Source organism: Perna viridis, chromosome 6, assembly GCF_037379345.1.
Source record: "Perna viridis isolate PV_CMFRI_1.1 ecotype Kerala chromosome 6, ASM3737934v1, whole genome shotgun sequence".
Classification (NCBI taxonomy): Eukaryota; Metazoa; Mollusca; class Bivalvia; order Mytilida; family Mytilidae; genus Perna; species Perna viridis.
In genome coordinates, this window is record NC_142450.1 from 15160291 (window position 1) to 15183213 (window position 22923).

Consider the following 22923-nt stretch of genomic DNA (forward strand, 5'->3'; position numbering starts at 1 on the left):
CAACATATGTACTTCACTTTATAAGGCCCCGTGCGGGTCCCGGTGTCAAAAGAATAGGCCCGTAATAGCGCTAGTAGGCTAAAAACCACTAATTCCACTTCCCATAGGCTTCTATGCTAATTTCACAATATTCAATGGCTTCTCTGGACTTTACCTTAACTTTAACCTGCAGATGACTATATATCAGCATGATTCTACATATGTCAGCTCACAATCCTCAGAATGGCATGTGGGGTTAGCAGACTTGCAGTGCAGTACTGGTCACCGGAAGTGAAGGGTCTATAAATAGCATGGGAAATCCCAGTGTTTTCACAAGATAGGGTTATATTTAAAAATCATTATGGAGATTAGGCTTCAAATCACAAGAAGCAAAATGCACCTATAAAATGTACAGAAATGTTTTTCCTTTCAGAAACTGTTTAAATTTTTTAAATAAGATGAGAACTTTTTTCACAGCACTATGAGGAACAGGGGTAATTTCTGCGTAGGACTATTTTTGCGTACGTTCCAAATGCTCATTGGTTGAATTGGTGGTCTGTAACCTAAATAGTACGCTTGTCGTTCCTCGCACGTTAAAGTACCATTCTGTGGTATTCGATAGGAGTAGGGACCATTGGGCTCCGCCACATGAGGCTATAAATTACCCGATCCTGCCCTATTTCTATTGGCAATCAAAATTCGTAGACCCTATTATCCTTGTGTCCCATCCCATTTTTCATTGTATCACCATCATTTCATGTTCATTTTATTACCCATTTCACGTTCATCGCCTGAATATAGTGAGATATTGCTGCTCGGGCGTTAAACCCCAACAATCAATCAATCAGTTAATCAATTTATAAGACCCCCTCCCCCCCTTGAAGGGGTACTTGGTAATATTACAATATGATATCGATAGTTGACAGCAATTAACAGACATTTTTACTACTTTTATAGATGTAATAAAAATGATGCATGCAGTGTTTTAAAATTAATACCCAGTGGATATCAACCCAGAATTATCAAACCATAGCATTAATTTTCAAATGTCTGCGTTAGATGTGGTGGCTTATGAGGTGGGGTTCCGGGGTCAGGGTCCCTTTTTTATTGAAACCCTACTTTTCCAAATTTCTGGTTCCGCCCCTGTAAATTATTGGTGATGTTTTAGTGCACGTGATCGTTTAAAAATCATGCAAGCATTTTTTTTTCTTAAAGTATTTTTGATAAGTGGATTTTTATGTGTTTTGAATTCCTCTAAACCACCGACTTTAAGATATTTCGGATAGTAGAATTATATTGAAAAAAATGAATATCTCGGTCCCGTAATTTTTGTTCTCCACTTTTTTTCCAACCTCCTTCATTTCTTTCATGGCCGTAACAAATGATCAGTGGAAGTGTAGGCACCTTGAGGGACAATGGTGTGTGAAGGATGAGGTCCCCACTGGGGCCATGGGCCATGGGGGAACGTTTTAATCCACTGATTTTTTGCTTGGTCGAAAATTTCAAATTAATATTAATATTAAAGTCAGAATACGGAATTTTTCTGTATGCATGAACTTTATTTGTGTTGGGGCTCTGTAACTCAGATAGGTAATTCCCTTGGTTTGGTAACAGTCTGTTTTATGATTACAAACAAGGGTTGGCTAGAAATTAATGTAAAATAAAACACAAGCATATGTAAACGTAAGTTTCAAAACTAGAAATAATATTTTCAAAAAACAAGTTTTTTTTTACTCATTTGGTGTAACCATAGCCATAAATCCTCAGGGTATGATATAAACCGAAACATTCCGAGTAACAAAAACTTCCCGCCATTTTATTTGCATCAGTAACAAGACACATTTGAAAAAAATGAAGAATGGTAACATTGGTTCCAATGATTTGTATTTCAAATGCATGATGTACTAGTATAACTTAAAAGGCATTGACAATTTTATTTGTCCTAAGCAGGGATTGGGAAGGCAATGGCCTGAAGCCAGTGAAGCCTATAGGGGCCATTGGCCATTCAGCCATTAGCCCCTTCTGATTGGGAATGACCCATTCATCTAAAAGAAAACTGTATGGTTTCTTAGCAAATTGCCCCTCGATTGTAAATATCTTTGAAAAATCCTGAAAATGACTCTGTCTCAAAATTCCTTCCCAACCACTGCCCTAATAACTACTCCACAATGGTCAATACTCAATTTCATCAGTTCAGTGAAATGTTTCTTCTTTTCCCTTTGGGCTTGTTATGCGACTGTCATTCACATTATGTGTAGTATTCTCAGTCTTTATTTTTTTTTTGTCGACTTAACACCAGTTATCTGTTAATATCAACCAAGCAATATATATACTGGTTACCCCCATTCCGTTGGTCAAAATAATATTCTTCTGATCGAGTTACTGATTTGACCAGACGACACTAATATTATTCATAAAAATAAAATTCAGACATTCTACTTTCCACTTCTGTAAATTATGTTATGTGCATGTCTTTATTTAATTATTACACCAGTGACTGAAAGTCGAATGTCAGTCGTCCGCCATTATTGTTGTCGTACCCCAAATCTGTTCATTTCCGGTTCAGAGATTAAACAAGTATGGGGAGCCATATGGGATACAATACATTTCCACAAAATAAATAGAAATATGCTAGTATTGGATTTATTAAAAAAAATATAGTACTGGACAAAAATAACTTCATAGAATATATTTTTTAGTCTATTTAAAGAGAAATATTTATATGTGAGAATTTAAACACTTCTTTATTTAAGGCAAATTAGTTCAAAATGATGTTTATCTTATTTCAATTCCTATTCAAATAATCATTTGATTGAAATTGATTAAGAATTGAAATCATTTAGAATATTTTAGATTACTTAAAATTGATATACTAGATGATCTCAATCTTTAGATTATTGAAACTTGCTAATTTTTAATTGATAAATATTTATATATTCTTATATAAGTATTTCATATACCATTTTTGTGCAACTTATTTTTCATTTGATAATTCTAACTAAGAAAATTAAATCATTTATACATTGGAACAACTCTAATAACATCATCAAGAGCAAAAAAAAAAAAATATCCATTCTGTACTGCATTGAAGGCAGATTTCTAAGCATCAGGGTGATACTGTTTTTTCTTCATTTTTTATATATCTATGAATAAAAAAAAATATCTCAAATTAGCTTAAATTTGTTGTGAAAATTTTCTATTGTTAAATACTGCTTAACTGTTAATTTCCATTGAATTTTTCTAAGCAGAATGTTTTTAAGATGAGGGAGAATATGTTTGATATCTTAATTTGTCAAGTCCTCAGAAAATGTTCATTTTTTGTTAATCTGGCTTTCCATGGTTAATTTGTGTGACACATGACGTATTTTGGTCACGTGATTGTTGTTTTGGAAGCTTTGTAAATGATAAATCAATATCGATTGATTGGTTTCATGCGTATTTTCTACATTTCTAAAAGGGATTAAATAATATGGCATACTGAGGTTTTTGGCCTTGGTTCCCTTGATTACTCTTGCAAAGGAAGTATATTTATGTAAGCTCACCTAGTTGGAAGCCATGTGAGCTATTGCTTTTTTGCCCCGTGCAGGTCCGGGTGTTAAAAGAATAGGCCTGCAGCAGCGCTAAGCTTGTCATAAAAGGCGACTAAATAGTCCTCAGAAACCTAGCCAGGAGCTAGGCGCTCTGCCCACAGAGCAACTGGGATGTGTGCCCCAGGTAGTGGAATGGGGTACCCCTGGCATGTTACATACTGGGGTTGTCAGGCTATAATACAGAAAACCTGACTGCAAACCATAGTGGTGCACCGTGTTGGAAAAGATGCCACGTTCCTCGCACTTTAAATAACCCTGCTGTGCTATTTGATAGGAGTAGGAACCTTTGCACTCTGCCACAGGAGACTAAATTGTCCAACCTTACCCATCCTCCCTTTTTCTAGTGGCAATCAAAATTTGTCAACCCTATTATCCTTGTGTCCCATCCTTTTTTTTTTCGTTTCATAGTCATTACATGTTCATTTTATTATCCATTTCATGTTCATCTTCTGAATATAGTTGAAATATTGCTGCTCGGATGTTAAACCCCAACAAACAAACACAAACAAACAAGCTATTGCTTTTACTTGGCATCTGCCACCATCATATTCTGTTGTCTATAACAATTTTTCAAAAATCTTCTCTGAAACTACTTGACCAATTGGAACCAAACTTAGTATGAATGTTCCTGGAGATTATTCTGAATAGAACTGATTGGGGATTTTTTATCAGCGAAAAACATGGTGACTGTTACTAAAAATAGAGCATAGGGGTCAGACAGAAGTTTTTGAAATGTTATCGCTATTTTTAATGTTATTACTTAAAGAAACTACTAAACAGAATTTAATGAAAATTAATTAAATTAATAAAATTGTTCTTTGGGGTGTGAGCTTCAGGAATTTTTATTCAAGAAAAAACATGACCACTTTTACAAAAATAGAATGTTGCTTATAAAACCAGGTGAGGGATTCAGGCTTTTTAGATCCTCTAGTTTTACATCCTGTAATCTTTGAAATTTTTTTCATGCTACAGTTCTCACAAGAATCAAAAACCTCCAATGTTAGAAGCACTTTGATTCATATCTTTGTCTTTGCTACTGTATTGATGCTTTTTCTTTGATCTGATCTTGTTCCATCTATCTCTTTTTATACTCTGCCACATGAAATGGTTATCCTATGAAAAGTGTCCACACGTCTGTTAATTTTGTAACTATTTAACTTTAATTCTAGTGTAGGATAAATACACTGTTAATATAGGCGAGTTCTTTATGATGTCATCACTTACCTGTGATTTGGTTTTGGTTGGCAAAAATTCCATTGAGTGGTATGGGGCATCAACTTTAAATCACCATAACTTTTTGATTTTTAAAGATAATTGAAAAATTCTTTTGGTTCCCAAATTTGCTAATAAAATTCTTTTTATCTATGGAATTTTTAAATAAATATTCCGTAATTAGACTATATGTGCATAAGATTTAAATTGAAATTTTATACGAAAATACAAATTTATTTTTCAAGTAAAAGAGTTATAAATTCATATTCAAAATATGAATTATTTTATCTAAATGAAACATCTTACAGAACCAAAATTGGATATGAAATAACGAAGTAAGAAAGTTTTGAAAATTGGGATTCTAATCATGAAATTGTCAATTGTTTATTTAGTTGTTTATTTGCCAACCAATTTGACACTTAATGATATGCAAATTAGTGAATATGACATCATTAATGAGATTGGCGAACTCCCCTATAGTTATAGAATGTGAATTTATGCAAACTAGTTATTGGACAGCCTAATAGACAGGTTTAAAATTTGGGAAAAAGATGAAATTTAACTAAATTTGTAAATGTGCGTGAAGTTGAATTCTGTTCAACTTCTGATTACAGTTTATACTTAAGAAATCTGTAGTATTGATTGAAATTCAGTAAATATGTTCCAGGAAAAAAGTCCTAAATAATATGAAAAATGCAATGTATGATCCTAGTTTTAGTTCTACATCATGAATTTTTTTGAAATTTTGTTCATGCTTTTTAATTTTCACAAGAATCAAAAACCTCCAGTGCAAACAGCACTTTTATTTTATTGCAGTATGACAAAATTAGTTCTTCTGAAATTAAATATGCCTGTAAATAACAGACCAATCAACATATTGATAAAAAGCTCCTGATCAGGAAACACTCTGCCATTCTATGAGAATTGAAGTAAATCTTAGAGGTTTTCCCAATGTAATCTATGTATTTTTATATTTAGAAACAAGACTAGAATATTTAACAAAAAAGAAACTTCCACTGACGGAAAATTAAAGATATATGTTAGTATTAAATATGACGCATTTTGACCCAAATAAAAAGATAAAACGTGGGTGAGTAAAGTCTTATTTGGTTTAGAGAATTTATAAGTAATCTTTCCTGTTTTTTACTGATAATTTCGTTTCATTATTTTACATGAATTCTTTGTATTTGCAACTACATTTTGAATTCTTGAGTTTCAATCTATGCCACTAAGAATGGTCTTTCCCTTGAAAAGAAAAAAAAATTGCCTCCTACTGCAGACCAAGCATGCAAAAAGAAAATCCTAATGTGGAAGGCTTACCCAGAAACAATGCCCGCAAAAAGCGGGGGAAGCAAAAATTAAAGGACAAGTGGAAATTGGATCATATCAAATTGATGGAATTGCTAAAGAAGAATGAATCTTTTCAATGACTTCATAGTTAATTTATTTTTATACAATTTGTGTAGTCAAAAACTGATGTATTTTATGTTTCCATTTATTTTTTTAACTGAAACAAGTTTTATTATGGTTGATTTGACTACATTTTTTACCAACAGTTTTTTTTTACCAAGTTTTGGATGAGATTTCACTAATCCTCAAGAGGAATTAGAGATTTCACAATCTGTGCTCAACACAGTAGGTCATAAAGATTAAAGGGTTTCATGTTTATACCATGCAATACTATACAGTTGTTGTACTTTCTAATCATAATGGCTCGGTATGGATAAGGAATGACAACAATGAGAATAAATACAACAAATTTATAACCACAAAACCATTCATTATTGATTTTGGTTAATTGGTTACATTAAGAGATGAGAAAAAGGATATGTTTATAGTAGCCTTGGTTTTCCTGCCCCTTGATTTATGGTTTTTGATTACCCTTTAAAATTTTTGCAACTCTGATTGTAGGCCTGGTAAAAGATCTGAAGGTCCAGTAAAAGTTGGATAATTACAGGACCCTCTGTCCAGTAAAAAAAATTCAGTTTGGCTGGGACTGCTTTCAATGGGTTTGCTTTAGAGCCTCGAGTTTAATATGATTATTATGACCCCGCCTTAGGCGGGTCGCCCTATAGTGATCAGTCTGTCTATCCATCTGTAACAAATTTGTGTCTGCTCTATATCTTGAGAACCATTATGATTTCAAAGTTTATTCTTGACATGTATATTAACCAACACCATAGGGTGTGTCATAATGCACGTACCACTTCCTAGGTAAAACTTCAACAGGGATCAAAATTAGTCTAGATATTTGTCTAGACCACAGGTCTAGTATACAAAAAAAAAATAAATACCTAGACCTGCAAACAAGCCACTAGACCTGATTTCAGAGCCTTGATCAGATCCTGAACTGAATAACACAAAGTGGTTTGGTTTTAATAAAAGTGGCAATTCATTCATTTTTGTTGTGTATTTTTATTGCTTTGAAGTCTGGATCTTTTAAGAAGGTAATTTTTTAAAATGAATGTAAAGAAATGATGCCAGCAAATGGACATTAGAACTTAGAAGACAACATAAAATATTATCGTACAACTTGAAAGGCTGCAAACTTTCAACTGATTAACTTGCTGTAACACAACAATTTTAATTGCAACAGTGAACACAATTTTATCTATCTGAAAGTCAATGTCAGATTCAAGTTTAGACTAAGAGCTTTCATGGCATGGTGGATATCACTAGCCTTTTTGTGTTGTTTAGTCATCCCATGCCAGTCAAGTGTATCCTATTTTAAGTTTTTTGTTTTGGTTCTAAGTTTGCCACCACCATCCCTACTAGCGTTATCACGACAACATTTACAATACATCTATTCTATTCCTTTCCCGATTTGTATTGAAGCCTGAAATGTCCGGCACCTCTTCGTCAAGTCATACACTTTATTTTGTTCCCCTACTTCATTGGAGGATCGTTTTTGAGGGTAGGTTTCGATACGTTTTCTAAGTGTCACCACTCGTTTACTTTCTTTCGCAACTACTCGGTTAATTTCAAATACTTACCTTTGTGTTATGAGAAAGGTTGAGAAGTTTCAATATGGTTTATCTTGACATTGATCAATAGCGATGTATGTTTGAGATATGCATCTCAAATTCCTTAAGCTTTTTAAGACTGGAATTATGAAATTACTAATTCTGGGTACATTTCCAGAAAATTCTTCTAGACCACCCGACCAGTACAATAAAGCATTTTGCTAGACTTTGACTGATTTTACAAGACATGGACTAGCGGACCAATAGTAATTTCGAACCCTGTGTCAAGGTCAAAACTTTGGTTTCAGTTGACAACCCCATGTCCTGTGGTAAAGATCGTGTCCTCTCTATGTCTTGAGAACGTTACGATTTCAAAGTTTATACTTGACACGTATATTAACCAACATTTGAGGTTGTGTCACAATGTATGTACAACTTCCTAGGTTAAAGGTCAAGGTTACAAACTCTGGTTTCAGTTGACAACCCCATGTCCTATGGTAAAGATTGTGTCTACTCTATATCTTGAAAACCATTATGATTTCAAAGTTTATACTTGACACATATATTAACCAACACCAGAGAGTGTGTCATAATGTATTTACAACTTCCTAGATCAAGGTCAAGGTCAAAAACTTTGGTTTCAGTTGACAGCCCCATGCCCTGTGGTAAAGATTGTGTCCACTATATATCTTGAGAACCTATGTCATAATGTTAATTAGATTATGTAATAACTTCAAATAATGCTTCATATCAGCTTATTTACTGCTTGTTATTGACAACGGGGCCCACAGAGATGGCTCCCATCTCAATGATATCTTGTTTACACAAAAGTTACGACCATTTAAGTTGTTTAACCCCTCTAAAACATTTTGCCATGGTGGGGTATCCTATTAGATGCCCTATTTTGTTTTGTTTTGTTTTTTTCATTTTCAATTTACAGGATTCATATCTTATTGATGGTAATGTTTTCCCTTGCACCTTGTGCAGCTTTTTGGTCTACATGTAGTGATAAAGATGTTGAATTAAGTGCTAGTGATACTGCTCATGCACAAATATTTTTTGTCCCTCACGACGTGTTGCCAGGGGACATGGAAATGCCAGGCGTCCATCCGCCTGTGTTTTCCTCACTTTTTTTGTTATGCTTTTACCAAATAAGTTTGTTTTTGGTGCGTGGCCTTATTATGAAGAGTTACAGACTAAGTTTGACTTTGGTTACGGTTGATTGATTTTTATGGAAATTATGGCCCTTGGATTTAGAAAATTTCAGTACATTTAAAGTTTTCGGACCTTTTTTTTTCGCAGGGGACATTTGAACGTTGTTCTTTTATTTTTCTTAATTGAAATTCAACACCATTTTTGCCCTTGAAAAATTTGAGAATTCCCTCTTTGGGATCTTGGATGTTTATACACACATACACACATGCATGTTCATAGATATATATGGTTAATATATTGCAATTTTCAGGCTACATTGCAGTTAACAATGCACAGAAATGTATCTTGCCAAGTCTATTAATACATATTTATTTTTCATTTTCAGTTTAGCACAAGACAGTCCATGACAATTGTCTAGATGTTATAGTAATTATATTATTTGATGATAACAGAGCCATCTTCATACAGGAAAAGTTTGACTACTCAAGTATCATTCAATTAAGGGGAAATCTGTAGACAAAAATTAAGATAAGAAACATGTCTAATCACTCGGAGAAACCAAATTCAATCAAACCTTTCTAAGCAATTGCTTCTTTTCGACAATACTAATGAAAAAAGAACGAATCGGTGAAATGCAACAAATGCACTGGCTTCCAGTCCTTGAACTGATCCGTGCAACGATTTGACGGATCGATGACCGTTGACTGATTGATCAATGACAGATCGATGATCAGTGACCGTTCTAATCGCAGTTTTGCTTTGTAAAATGATGTAAGATCTGTTTTAAAGAAAAGAAATGTAAACTAAAAGTATGAATGGATGTTTAAATCTATTACATGATGTAAACTTTTGTGAAAAGTTGACAAAGAAAACAACAAAAACTGTAAAATACATTGACCGCTCAGTGGTCACGTGAAGCAATCACCAGTTAAATGGATCGGTTTGATGGATCGATGATGGACCAGAAACTGGTCAGTGATCGATGACCGATCGCAATTTTTGTTGCACGGATCGGTTCAGGTACTATATAACCTAAATCCAAAATTGTTAATAGCTTCAAAGGTCACCATACTAAAAGGTCTTAACAAGTGTAAACATACCTTTATGTAGTCCATTATAAATAGAATATCTTATCCACCTTTCATGAAACCATGATCTTAGAAAGTTGCTAAAGATAGATTTGACTGTAGTACAACATGAACCAGTATTAAAATTTTTGGACAAATTACAATGTATATCCAAATTAACCATTTTCAAGACCAAACAAAATTTTGCAGATTTTGGGCTGTATTTTTTTAATTGGGAATTATATAGCGATAATGTATGTCAAGTTGTTTGTGTTCAGTGCTTATTCACAACTCTCCAATCCCTGAATGATATTAATGAAACTCGCACATTTTTGCTGTCACTTTGCATCCATTGTCATGGTCATCTTAAACTTGTTAAAAAATCTTCTTCTCTGACACTACCAAACCAATTAGAACCAAACTTCTGCCTAGAACTAATGTGGGAATTTTTTATATGTGGAAAAACATGGTCACATTTTTACTAAAAAAAAAAAGTTCTGGACTGAATTTAATGAATTGATATGATTGTTCTTCAGGTATGAGCATTAGGAATTTTTATCCAAGAAAAAAACATGACTGCTTTTACAGAAATAATTGTTCTACCATTCCTTTTAAAAAGACAGTGAACCAATCTGTCTGGTGTACAAGTTATTTCCCTTTGCCCAGAATGTCTAAGAACGATGAACTGGAAGGACTTTTAGCTAATAAGTATATATGCCATTACTCTTAAAGTGGTACATGTATGGGCCTATCCTTGGTTACCCCAGGGAATTCAGACATTTTTAAGTAGTACTCTAGCTAAGAATCATGCAAAACCTTATTCATGTTTGGAAAGCCTACATATTTTTATTTTTGATGTTTTTTTTTTTTTTTTTAATGTTATAGTAAACAGAAAGTAACGTGTGGTTTTTCATATATCGGTAACCCCTGTTCAGAAGAGATGTAAATTATATAGAATGTACTGTAGAATTCAAAATAAAGGAAGATAACTCTGTAAATGACGGTAAATTACAGCAGAAACCGTTGGATTTTCGTTGTGAATTATCTCCTAAGAGCTTTCAATATTTTAAATGTTTTATCGAAGTTATGTTTCTATATGTATTTTATGTCTTAGGTTCCACCTTTTATGTGCCTTTTTATATGTAAATAGCTGTTCGTTTTAATTTCATTATTTTATGAAGAGACTTTGATCTTGCTTTTAATATTTCCATTTCATTAAATGTTCTTGCCGTGATATGGCCCTAGTCGCCGAAATGGCATTAAAACATAACAATCAATCAATCTCCTAAGAGCAGACAGATTGGATTGAATGATATGATTTCATCATATAGACCAATAAAGCTTAATAACAAAAATAAAAATGTGTATCACATATTACAGAATTGGTATGATTCTTAGCTGGAGTACTACTTAATTGGTCATTGTGTTAAGAAAAAAGACAAAATACATTTTTTAGAGGTCAATGAAAATTTTGTGTTGGATACATTCTTAATAAATGAAGTTTGAATCTATGAACTTGTCACTAATCATAGGGGTAGGAGCACTATGGTTATCTTTGAATAGATTGGACAATACCAGACTATCTTTTAAGTATAGGTCAGTGTAAAAGGCTAAATATAGGCTTGATTTCCAAATATTTGTACAACTGGAAAATTAAAATTTAAACAAAAATAGGGGGGGGGCTTGAGTCGCTTTGGTTACGATGACTTTTTGTGCATTTACAGGTCTTCTGTTGCAAATTTTGTTACATTTAAAGAACAAAAATCTAACGTGTTTCTCATTTATTTCCAGAATTCTGATTGAGGTGAAGATGGAATTAACCGAAGATAGGGATCTGCTCCATAGTGTAAAAAACTGTTCCTTAGATGACAAACATAAAACAAACAGTGATGTAGGTACTAATCTAAATTGTTGTTTACCAAAAGTCAAAGATGAAAATAAAAACTGCTGTATTCCTGAAGTCAAAGATGAAAATCAAAACTGCTGTGTTCATGCAGTCAAAGTTGAAAATCAAAACTGCTGTGTTCTTGAAGTCAAAGATGAAAATCAAAACTGCTGTATTCTAGAAGTCAAAGACGAAAATCAAAACTGCTGTATTCTTGAAGTCAAAGATGAAAATCAGAACTGCTGTGTTCATGAAGTCGAAGATGAAAATCAAAACTGTGGTATTCCGAAAGTGAAAGAGGAAAATCAAAACTGCTGTATTCCAGAAGTTAAGGACGAAATCAGTAAAAACATTGTGTCTTGGAGAGACACTGAGCTTGGTGATGACGATGATGAATCTTACACAAGTGAATCGGAAGATGTAATTGTACATTTTGGTGAGGGTCTAAAACTGAGAAATTTCATGGCTATTAAACATACCATTCATGATTTGGTATGGGCCACAAAAAAAGAAAAAACTGACTCTTTAGAAGTTTTTTTTGGATTTTCGATGTATAGGACAAGGAATGTTAGAAAGACAGGAGATGCTGATAAGTACTTACAAACTATATTGAATGTTTGCTCTGTTCAGCAAAAGAAAGAATTGATGATGGTGAGAAATAAGAAATATTTCAACCACACTCCCCTCTCGTTAGCATGTAAGGTCAGAAATTTAGACCTTGTGAAGTTCTTAGTGGAACAATGCAAAGCTGATATAAATGGGGTTAATGGTGATGGAAGACCCATGCTTTGGGCAATTGCAAAACAGGAGGAGCAGATAGTCCACTACCTGCTCAAGATGGGTGCGGATCCTGGATTGAATATAGCCAAGGACTTCAATTTACTGCTCTTTGCTATGAAGATTCGTTTGACTGCACCATGGCCACCATTTGGGTATGATGAGACTTATGACTGGAATGAAGGAAAAAAGCCAGTACAGATAGAAGAGGGAGAAGATTCAGATGTCAATGAAGATGATGATGATGAAGATGAATTTGCTTTCCTTGATGCAAAAAAGCAGCCAAAAGATGAAGATGACTGGACAGATGTTGACAGTGATGAAGAAAGTGATGGATTTCTTGAGGATGACTCTGATGAAATAGAGGAAGATGAAGGCTGTAAATCAGAAGATGATGTAGAATGTAAAATTAGCTTGTTGAAAGAAGGTGAAGAAGAAATTCCTGTACCACTTGAACCAAGCTTCCGTATAGTCAAGCTGCTTGTTGCTTATGGAGCTCTTCAAAAATGCTCGCAAAATCAGCTATTTGAAATCTTCAGGGCTATTCTGCCTGAAGAAAGTACCAACGTTATAGTATGCAATTCTGTTGGAACATTGTATGAAAGGTGCCTTCCAATATTTCTAGAAGTTATTCCTAAAATAGCAAACTTAAGGAGTTTACAAGGTATGACCTTGCTGGGTCATGAACTCCTTCACAAAGATTACAATTACAAGAGATGTCAAATTTCTAGCTATATTGAGCCATTTCTAGAAGAAACTGACGGAAGTGATATAAACGATGCAAACATCTTAAAGTATATAACCATAACAAAGTCAGAAATTGTCAAGGATGAAGAAGAAACCATTGAAACCAATGTCGACACTGTTTTGAAAAAATGCAAAATTGACCTGACTACCAACAATGTGAATTGTGATGGAAGTGGTGAATCTAGTACATGTACCAAGTTTATTCATCCTCTTGTATTTTTGGCTGCATCAGGGAAAACCTTGTTGTCTACTTGTTTGGACAAACCAAAAATACCTTTCAGTGCCAAATTTGATGCATTAGAAGTAGCAGGTGCTAACTTTGCTAAATGGGAATACTACCCATTCGCTGTACAGTGCTGGGATGCTGCTGATGAAATAAGGTCAAAAATCATTACTCGCAAAAAGAAAAAGATGGAGAACATTAAAGATATTTATTCCAAATGGGAAGTAGATATTGAAATTGATTCAGACCTTGCCGAAAACTTACCATGTGGGTACTATGACTCTGTTTGTGACTGGGATACTGTTTGTATTGACTTTGAAGTGGAACCAGATTCTATCATAAGATCAGTCAACATGGCTTTCTACTCCAAGATGAAAACTGATATCGTACCTGACTTATCTGTAAAATCCCCTTCCAAATCATTGCTCACACATCTATCCGACATCAGTTGCAAGTCTCTTGGTAAAGGAGAAAGAGGAAATGAGAAAGTAAATTTAGATGAAAAAGATGAAATGAGTTGTGATTATGACGAAGATGAAGATGAGATTCTTGAAAAAATGAAAATTGCAATTCTTCTCAAAGGCATCGCTATTCATGAAAGGCTCATAGGATATGGTTGCCATCAGACCATGAGAGCTTATCACGCATTGGCTATTGAGTATAAAAGGATGAAGAAAATACCAGAGATGGTGACTGTTATTACCTATAGTTTTCCATACTTGGTCAGGTATGTTCCACAAGAGGAGTATTACGCAGTTAGTGCCATTTCTAAAACTTCTACACTGAATAAGTTTATGGTTGACTTAACCAATGTGTTTATGACTAAATCTAAGTTTACTCAGTTGTCATTTGACCTCAAGATGGCTGGCTTGAAATGTCTTTATTTGCACTGCTTTGCAACTCCAAAGAAGGATAGACAATTCTCTAAGTTTGCACCATTACTTGTTGCTATCAAGATCATGCATTCCAACACCTATGAAAGAAAGGAAGAGGAGCAGAGATTTTCTCACTTTATGAGACAGGTTGTCCATGACGACATCAGGAATTGCTCTGGTCAAAGTCTCTTACATTACACAGTACCAGTGCTGAGAGATATTGAGGAACACATGGAATTTGAGCGTGAAATCACAGGATCTGTGGAATTAGTTGAAACATTGCTAAGTTTTGGAGCCAATCCCAATGCCACTGACGACTTCGGCATGACCCCACTTCACATTGCATATAAGGTTATGCCACCTGGGATAAATGATCTGTACAATGAGTGCAAGGTAAATCAAATCAAAATTATACAGACACTTTTGAGAGCTGGGGCTCATGCTGATTGTAAGGATGCCATAGGTAAAACACCAATCAGTTATTCTGAAACATCCTCGAGCCCTCTCTGTCAAGTAGGCAACCGACAGCTGCAGTGTTTAGCATCAGTCACTATTTTGAAACATGCTGTGCCATACAAAGGGCAGGTCTCAAGACACCTGGTGAAATTTGTAGAGTTGCACAAAACACAGGGAAAGAATATTAACCATGATAACTACCTCAAGGGATTGCTTACTAAAGAGAAGAAAAATCACGTTTTCATGCTCTGAACTTTGGAATATGGGTTTGTGGAAATCTGAATTTGGGCATTGATGACTCCTTATACAGTTTACATGTAATTACTCCATGGCGTTGATTTCCGACTATGATTTTTAAAACCTGTCTTTTAAGACAGAACTTAGGGTAAACTGTTGTCTGTCAGTCCATCTGTCTTTCATTCATACTTGGCAGATTGATTCAAAAATCTTACACTTAAACTTATATAAAAATTTGGTGGTGTTCTTCATTTGATGTTAGCTCACTTACATTGTGTATAAAATATCAATTGTACATTTTGGACTCATTGGACTATTTTCATAAATAATTTAAGGATTTTTCCCATCTCTATTGATGCAAGTTTTATTAATTTTTCAGCTTTTTTGGGGGTTCAACCTCTTGGGCTGTCAAGCTGCATTTCATGAATTATTTTATTTATGCTCCTAACATTAAGGAGAGGCAAATGCAAGTGTCTTGTACCAGCTGATTTATTGTGAAATGATTAGAGAAAGGCTGACTTAAAGTTAACAACATGGGATTGATCCAAAAAGAAAAGTAACTGATATGTTCAGGACACTCTTTTAAAAATGTTGGTTTCACATGGGTATTTTATGAATCGAAACGGTACTTAATTTTCAGAAAAGAGTATTGGGAAATGGAACAATTTTTTTTTTCTCTGAAATGACCAAAAATTTTGAATACGAAGTTTCTCCTAATAATTACATTATTTAGTAAATACACTGCCAACCAAGAATTTGTTTAGAATGGCCTTATAATATTAATTTTTTGGATCGTTAGGCAATTGTTATTGTGATTTTTAAATTTTTTTTTTTTTTTTGCAAAACAGTGAAAAAGTTTTTTTTTTTTATACTTAATTACATCCTCAGGAACCCACAGACTGTTGGTGACTTTTTTCTAATAGGAGCAAAATCACAACTGGGTTTCCAAAGATGTTTTTACAGACATTTATGTACTCTTTTAGTTTCATTAATACAGATACATTTACATTGTCCTATATTGTATATTTGGTAATGGCTGACAAGGAGGGGGGGCATTTCCAGGGACTGAAATTCCTTCATTGTAAAAAAAAATTTGCACAAAATACTGACAAAATGAGGCAATGGTAGCTTGAAATGCCATCTTTTTTTCATAAAATTCTGGGCCCCTCCTTTTCAATGATCTAGATACAAAGTTGAATTTAATGTGATTAAAATGTTGAAATGACACAGGATCTTACTTAATATTGCAAGAGTTGAGATTGCATTTTAGTCAAAGATGACTGTTGTAATAATAAATATTAAGCAAGAGTTTCTGAATTCACATATTTGTCTTGTCTTTTTTATCATTTTCAGAGAGTATTATGTGATGGGGTTTCAATATTCATCGTTAGATTTTGTAGGACACTTGGGGAAAGTGAGGGGTGCCAGCCAAGGTTTCTCAGAAAAAGTGTGTGATAGGGTATTTTTTGTCAATTTTACACTTGGAAATGACAAATTTTCCAATTAAAAATACAATAAAGTGTGCTAAGATAGACAAAAAAAGAGGAGGTCGGTAACCATAGCTTAAATAAGAAAGATTTTTTTCTCTGTCCTTAAAACTGTCTTAAATCATGTTATAACATGATTTTGGATAGAATGTTATGTTTTTGTGTTCCTGTGTAGTTGTTTAAGGTCAAAGGTCACTTTACTATCATTGTTTCATTCATTTCCGCCTCTTTACATATTCAAAAAAAATATGATTTTGTCAGGGTTTAGGAACAATCTTTTATCCAGGATTTTTTTTACAGTACTTTATTTTCCACTTGTTAGATGAGGGAATTTTTTTTCATGTGATATTTTGTCATAAAAATCAATTTATTGATTGTGAGTGGGAGCTGGAAGGGGTGATAAAAGTATTTTATTTTTTGCTTTTCTTGCAGAACTCTCAGTATTTTTTTAAAGTGTCCATAAGAGTTGTAGTTCTTTGAACATCTTTGTGTAACCTGATTAAGTACCAGTCCCTATAAATTTCAGTCTTTAGTATTTAGATCTGTACTTTTGAGAAAACTACACTTTAACCTCCCAATGAAATAAACGAATTCAATAACAAGGGGTGGATCCAGGATTTTAGATTAGGGGGCATGCACAATAAAACATTTTTTAGGTTAAATTTAGAAATATTCTACTACAATGGATGAAATGTGGATATCTTTTGTGGTAAAATTTGCGAGAAATTAAAGTGTCAACCTAAAAGCGCCAAAATCTACCCCTGACAGCCCGTGTTTTACAATTTTTTGTGGGGGGGATTGGGGGGCACGACCCAGGGCTTATCTCGGAAGCGCAACCTCCAAACGATAAACTAAGACTGGTTATGTGATCTACAACATTCTGAACACGAAATAAAACTGCATTCGGTGTGTTTTTGATGTGCATGAATCACCTCTTGTCTGATTTTTTAAAGGACTGGTACTTGAAAGAATTTCGGGCTAGGACAACAATCACTTTAAAAACACTCGGTTGTTAAAAAAAAATTAGAGTCTTATTGAAATTAACCAATCCGTCTATGATTTTCATGAAATGTTGCAACTTAGGCAGTCTGACGGGTCTCCAGTTTTCACAAATGGATGTTGCTGATGACATTCACTGTCAGTGGTACTTAAGCTGCTACACTTACCATAAAGTGTTGCTATTTTTAACTTCCGAGGCTGGCAGTCTTATGTAAAAGTTCTGTTAGGGCTTCTTCCATGAAACTTCTTACGGAATACAAGAAAACAGTTTTATGTAGAAGTTTTTTGTTAGGGTTTCTTCCATGAAACCAGTGGAATACAAGACTGGTTTACAATAGCCTTAATTCAGCTGCTTTGTAATTTTTTATTTTCATGGCACCAGGGAGTGTATATAAAGTCCCTGAGGACGCTAACGTTTTGTAATTGGTATAGTTGTGTTGTTATTGAATTGTTCGTTGTTTTGTTGCTGTTACGGGTTCGGTTTTACAAATCTGTTATGAGAGAGGGTATCACCCCCTTTTTTTGGTCATTTTTAGAGTGTACTTAGACTAAGGCACACAAGTCCATGGACTTAAAATTTCAAAACAGCTGTACTTTGTACTTCAAATTTCATGGAATTTGGACTTCACCAAAAAGTTTAATTGTACTTGAGACTTCAAAACATGGAGCGTACTTTAGACTTGAAAGGGGGTTGTGATACCCCCCATGAGAGTCCCAGTAGTACTTAGTATGGGTTGTGAATTAAATTTTATTAAATAAAAACTGACAAACTGTCAAATGATTGTTAAATTAAGGCGGTTTTTCTATTCATGTACATTTGACAAGTTTAGATATTTCGTTTTTGGTCAAATAAAGTTTATATCAACTTATTTTCCCCGTAGGCTATTTGTTCGAAATCTGTTGAAAACCGTCCTTGCCCCCCCCCCCCTTTCAACTACATATATATTTCATCTAATAATATATGTGCCATTTGGTTGAATTATTTCAATCTGTTCCGTCAGTCGTTAAACCCCTTATAATTCAGTTCCTCTCCACATTAGTTTCTTTCCTACTTACGATGGTGGAGTGATCGTAGCGAACGTATTATGACGACTGGATTATTCGGGTTACGTTAGTGCGTGTATAGGCTAAAAACCACTAATTCCACTTTCCATAGGCTTCTATGCTAATTTCACAATATTCAATGGCTTCTCTGGACTTTACCTTAACTTTAACCTGCAGAGGACTATATATCAGCATGATTCTACATATGTCAGCTCACAATCCTCAGAATGGCATGTGGGGTTAGCAGACTTGCAGTGCAGTACTGGTCACCGGAAGTGAAGGGTCTATAAATAGCATGGGAAATCCCAGTGTTTTCACAAGATAGGGGTATATTTAAAAATCATTATGGAGATTAGGCTTCACATCACAAGAAGCAAAATGCACCTATAAAATGTACAGAAATGTTTTTCCTTTCAGAAACTGTTTAAATTTTTTAAATAAGATGAGAACTTTTTTCACAGCACTATGAGGAACAGGGGTAATTTCTGCGTAGGACTATTTTTGCGTACGTTCCAAATGCTCATTGGTTGAATTGGTGGTCTGTAACCTAAACAGTCACTTTTTGTCTTAGAAAAAATAAATAACTATACAGATATCTTCCTACACACATACTGAATGCATTTGCAAAGTTTCAGTGAAATGTGACAAGCACTTTTTTAAATATAGGGTAACCAAGTTGTGCGAGCAAAAAAGTGACAATATTCTACCATACTTAAATGCATTAAATATTTGCAAAGAACTTTTTCTGACTTTTCAAATAAAAAATATCAATCACAACTTGTTTTTTAACAATATTAATGAAGAAATAGTTTTAAAAGTAATCATTTTCTGAGAAATTGGTCTATTTTTTAAAAATTATTTCTGACATGCCTCCCCCTTTTTCTTGATCACATGTCAAAAATCCTAAATCTTTAAATTTTCACAAAAGGTGATATATTTGGCTTTAAATTTGTAAATACAGTGTTTTCACATTAAAACATGACCAGTAAAGGGCACCTAAAGCAAAAAAAGTACTCAATAATGGATTTTCCATGTTGCCATAGGGGAATGCTGATATGGCCTTAACCGCAGTAATGAAAGTGAGTTTTTCCTCATTTCTAACCTAATTTTTGCTCAAATCTACACAAAACTTGATTTCAAGTGCTTATTACCACCATATTTAGGTGAATATAGCCCTCAAAGTTTAATATTTGATATTTTTACTAAATTTTCTACACTTTTTACAAGATAGGACATAAAAATCAGCCAAAAAGACCAATTTTCAATAATTTGGACCTATAACTTAAAAAAATGCATATTTTGAAGGATTTTTGTAGTGTATTCCTCTCATGGCAAAGTTAATAAGATCTTCAAGTAGTTTAAAGCTATTTCAAAAAACTTTTCATTTTGCCATGGCTTCTTCTTAAGGCTAAAAACCACTAATTCCACTTTCCATAGGCTTCTATGCTAATTTCACAATATTCAATGGCTTCTCTGGACTTTACCTTAACTTTAACCTGCAGAGGACTATATATCAGCATGATTCTACATATGTCAGCTCACAATCCTCAGAATGGCATGTGGGGTTAGCAGACTTGCAGTGCAGTACTGGTCACCGGAAGTGAAGGGTCTATAAATAGCATGGGAAATCCCAGTGTTTTCACAAGATAGGGGTATATTTAAAAATCATTATGGAGATTAGGCTTCACATCACAAGAAGCAAAATGCACCTATAAAATGTACAGAAATGTTTTTCCTTTCAGAAACTGTTTAAATTTTTTAAATAAGATGAGAACTTTTTTCACAGCACTATGAGGAACAGGGGTAATTTCTGCGTAGGACTATTTTTGCGTACGTTCCAAATGCTCATTGGTTGAATTGGTGGTCTGTAACCTAAACAGTCACTTTTTGTCTTAGAAAAAATAAATAACTATACAGATATCTTCCTACACACATACTGAATGCATTTGCAAAGTTTCAGTGAAATGTGACAAGCACTTTTTTAAATATAGGGTAACCAAGTTGTGCGAGCAAAAAAGTGACAATATTCTACCATACTTAAATGCATTAAATATTTGCAAAGAACTTTTTCTGACTTTTCAAATAAAAAATATCAATCACAACTTGTTTTTTAACAATATTAATGAAGAAATAGTTTTAAAAGTAATCATTTTCTGAGAAATTGGTCTATTTTTAAAAAATTATTTCTGACATGCCTCCCCCTTTTTCTTGATCACATGTCAAAAATCCTAAATCTTTAAATTTTCACAAAAGGTGATATATTTGGCTTTAAATTTGTAAATACAGTGTTTTCACATTAAAACATGACCAGTAAAGGGCACCTAAAGCAAAAAAAGTACTCAATAATGGATTTTCCATGTTGCCATAGGGGAATGCTGATATGGCCTTAACCGCAGTAATGAAAGTGAGTTTTTCCTCATTTCTAACCTAATTTTTGCTCAAATCTACACAAAACTTGATTTCAAGTGCTTATTACCACCATATTTAGGTGAATATAGCCCTCAAAGTTTAATATTTGATATTTTTACTAAATTTTCTACACTTTTTACAAGATAGGACATAAAAATCAGCCAAAAAGACCAATTTTCAATAATTTGGACCTATAACTTAAAAAAATGCATATTTTGAAGGATTTTTGTAGTGTATTCCTCTCATGGCAAAGTTAATAAGATCTTCAAGTAGTTTAAAGCTATTTCAAAAAACTTTTCATTTTGCCATGGCTTCTTCTTAAGGCTAAAAACCACTAATTCCACTTTCCATAGGCTTCTATGCTAATTTCACAATATTCAATGGCTTCTCTGGACTTTACCTTAACTTTAACCTGCAGAGGACTATATATCAGCATGATTCTACATATGTCAGCTCACAATCCTCAGAATGGCATGTGGGGTTAGCAGACTTGCAGTGCAGTACTGGTCACCGGAAGTGAAGGGTCTATAAATAGCATGGGAAATCCCAGTGTTTTCACAAGATAGGGGTATATTTAAAAATCATTATGGAGATTAGGCTTCACATCACAAGAAGCAAAATGCACCTATAAAATGTACAGAAATGTTTTTCCTTTCAGAAACTGTTTAAATTTTTTAAATAAGATGAGAACTTTTTTCACAGCACTATGAGGAACAGGGGTAATTTCTGCGTAGGACTATTTTTGCGTACGTTCCAAATGCTCATTGGTTGAATTGGTGGTCTGTAACCTATAACGAATGGCAAGCTAGTGGTATTTGTTTCTGTAAAATAAAAGAGAAGCGAAATTGCTATTTTCTAAACATGCAACACAAACTTTACAGCACTGGAAATTTTGGCAAGTCATTCCTGTTATCTTACGAAAAAATCACAAATCCTCAAGTGTTATTTCCATTCGGGTCCTGAGCAAGTTTTGAACCACCCAAATACAAATTGTAATTTTATATAGTACATTGTTTCTTTCCAATTACATTGTAGTTTTTGTACTTTATTATTACTGTTCATTTGTTAATGAAGTTGGTTGTTGATGAGAATAAAAGATGGAATTCTGATGATACCAGTTTATTTGCTCTCCACCACCACCCCCTTTTCAATCAAGTTTTAATGCAATCAGTCTGTCCCCGTTAAAAAATATTTAAATATTTCTTCAAGTTGAGATACTCGATGTGGACGTGGATCCAGAGAGATTGGAAATGGAAATCTGCTCCTTTATGCACTACATAAAATTTTCCACAATATGGTGGTTCCAACCCCTCCCCTAGGTCCACCATTACAATGTAAAAAATTAGGCACTGAGAGTGATCCTTCCTTTTTATTTAGGCTTTTTATCCAAAACTACATAGTCCTTCACAAATAGTCTCTACATTTTGACCAGCACCCCCATCCAGGTAGAAAATGGCTTGACTTAACGTTAGTAGGGGATAGAGAGACGACTGGTTGGCTCGGAGTCATATGTGTCCGATTGGTTGGTATCCCTAGCACAGTATAAATCCGACTCGGCGTGTCGGACTAGAACAGGGATGTTGAACTTCGATTGACCACTCGCTCTCGTCCTGGAAGTACATCAAACATCTACCATAGGACAAACCAAAATCAATCAAATGTGGAACGACATATTTCTTTGGATCAAGTTAAATCGGTGGCGAGAAGACATTCCGAAAAGAGGGAAAGGGGAGTATGATGGGACCTACAGTGATTTCTATTATTGATTTTCTAAACGAGCTGCCACTGAAAAATTTCAACCCTACCTCCATCTCCACC

General features: G+C 34.1%; 1 protein-coding gene across 2 annotated transcripts; it reads left to right on the plus strand.

The window, feature by feature from the left end:
• The first annotated feature begins 1766 nt into the window (after positions 1 to 1766).
• LOC148613808 (uncharacterized) lies at positions 1767 to 18771 on the plus strand. 2 transcript variants are annotated; one of them, XM_088587422.1, is made up of 2 exons: positions 1767 to 1840; positions 11758 to 18771. In XM_088587422.1, exon 2 carries the CDS (start codon positions 11777 to 11779, stop codon positions 15179 to 15181), a length of 3405 nt encoding a protein of 1134 aa, XP_088443548.1. In that variant the 5' UTR covers positions 1767 to 1840; positions 11758 to 11776; the 3' UTR covers positions 15182 to 18771. The 2 variants fall into 2 exon arrangements, with proteins under 2 accessions (XP_088443548.1, XP_088443549.1); XM_088587423.1 differs by lacking the exon at positions 1767 to 1840 and adding an exon at positions 9284 to 9325.
• The last annotated feature ends 4152 nt before the right edge of the window (positions 18772 to 22923 follow it).

Excerpts from the sequence above, each read along its gene's own strand:
- LOC148613808 (XM_088587422.1), top strand. The coding sequence starts at position 11,777 with ATGGAATTAACCGAAGATAGGGATCTGCTCCATAGTGTAAAAAACTGT.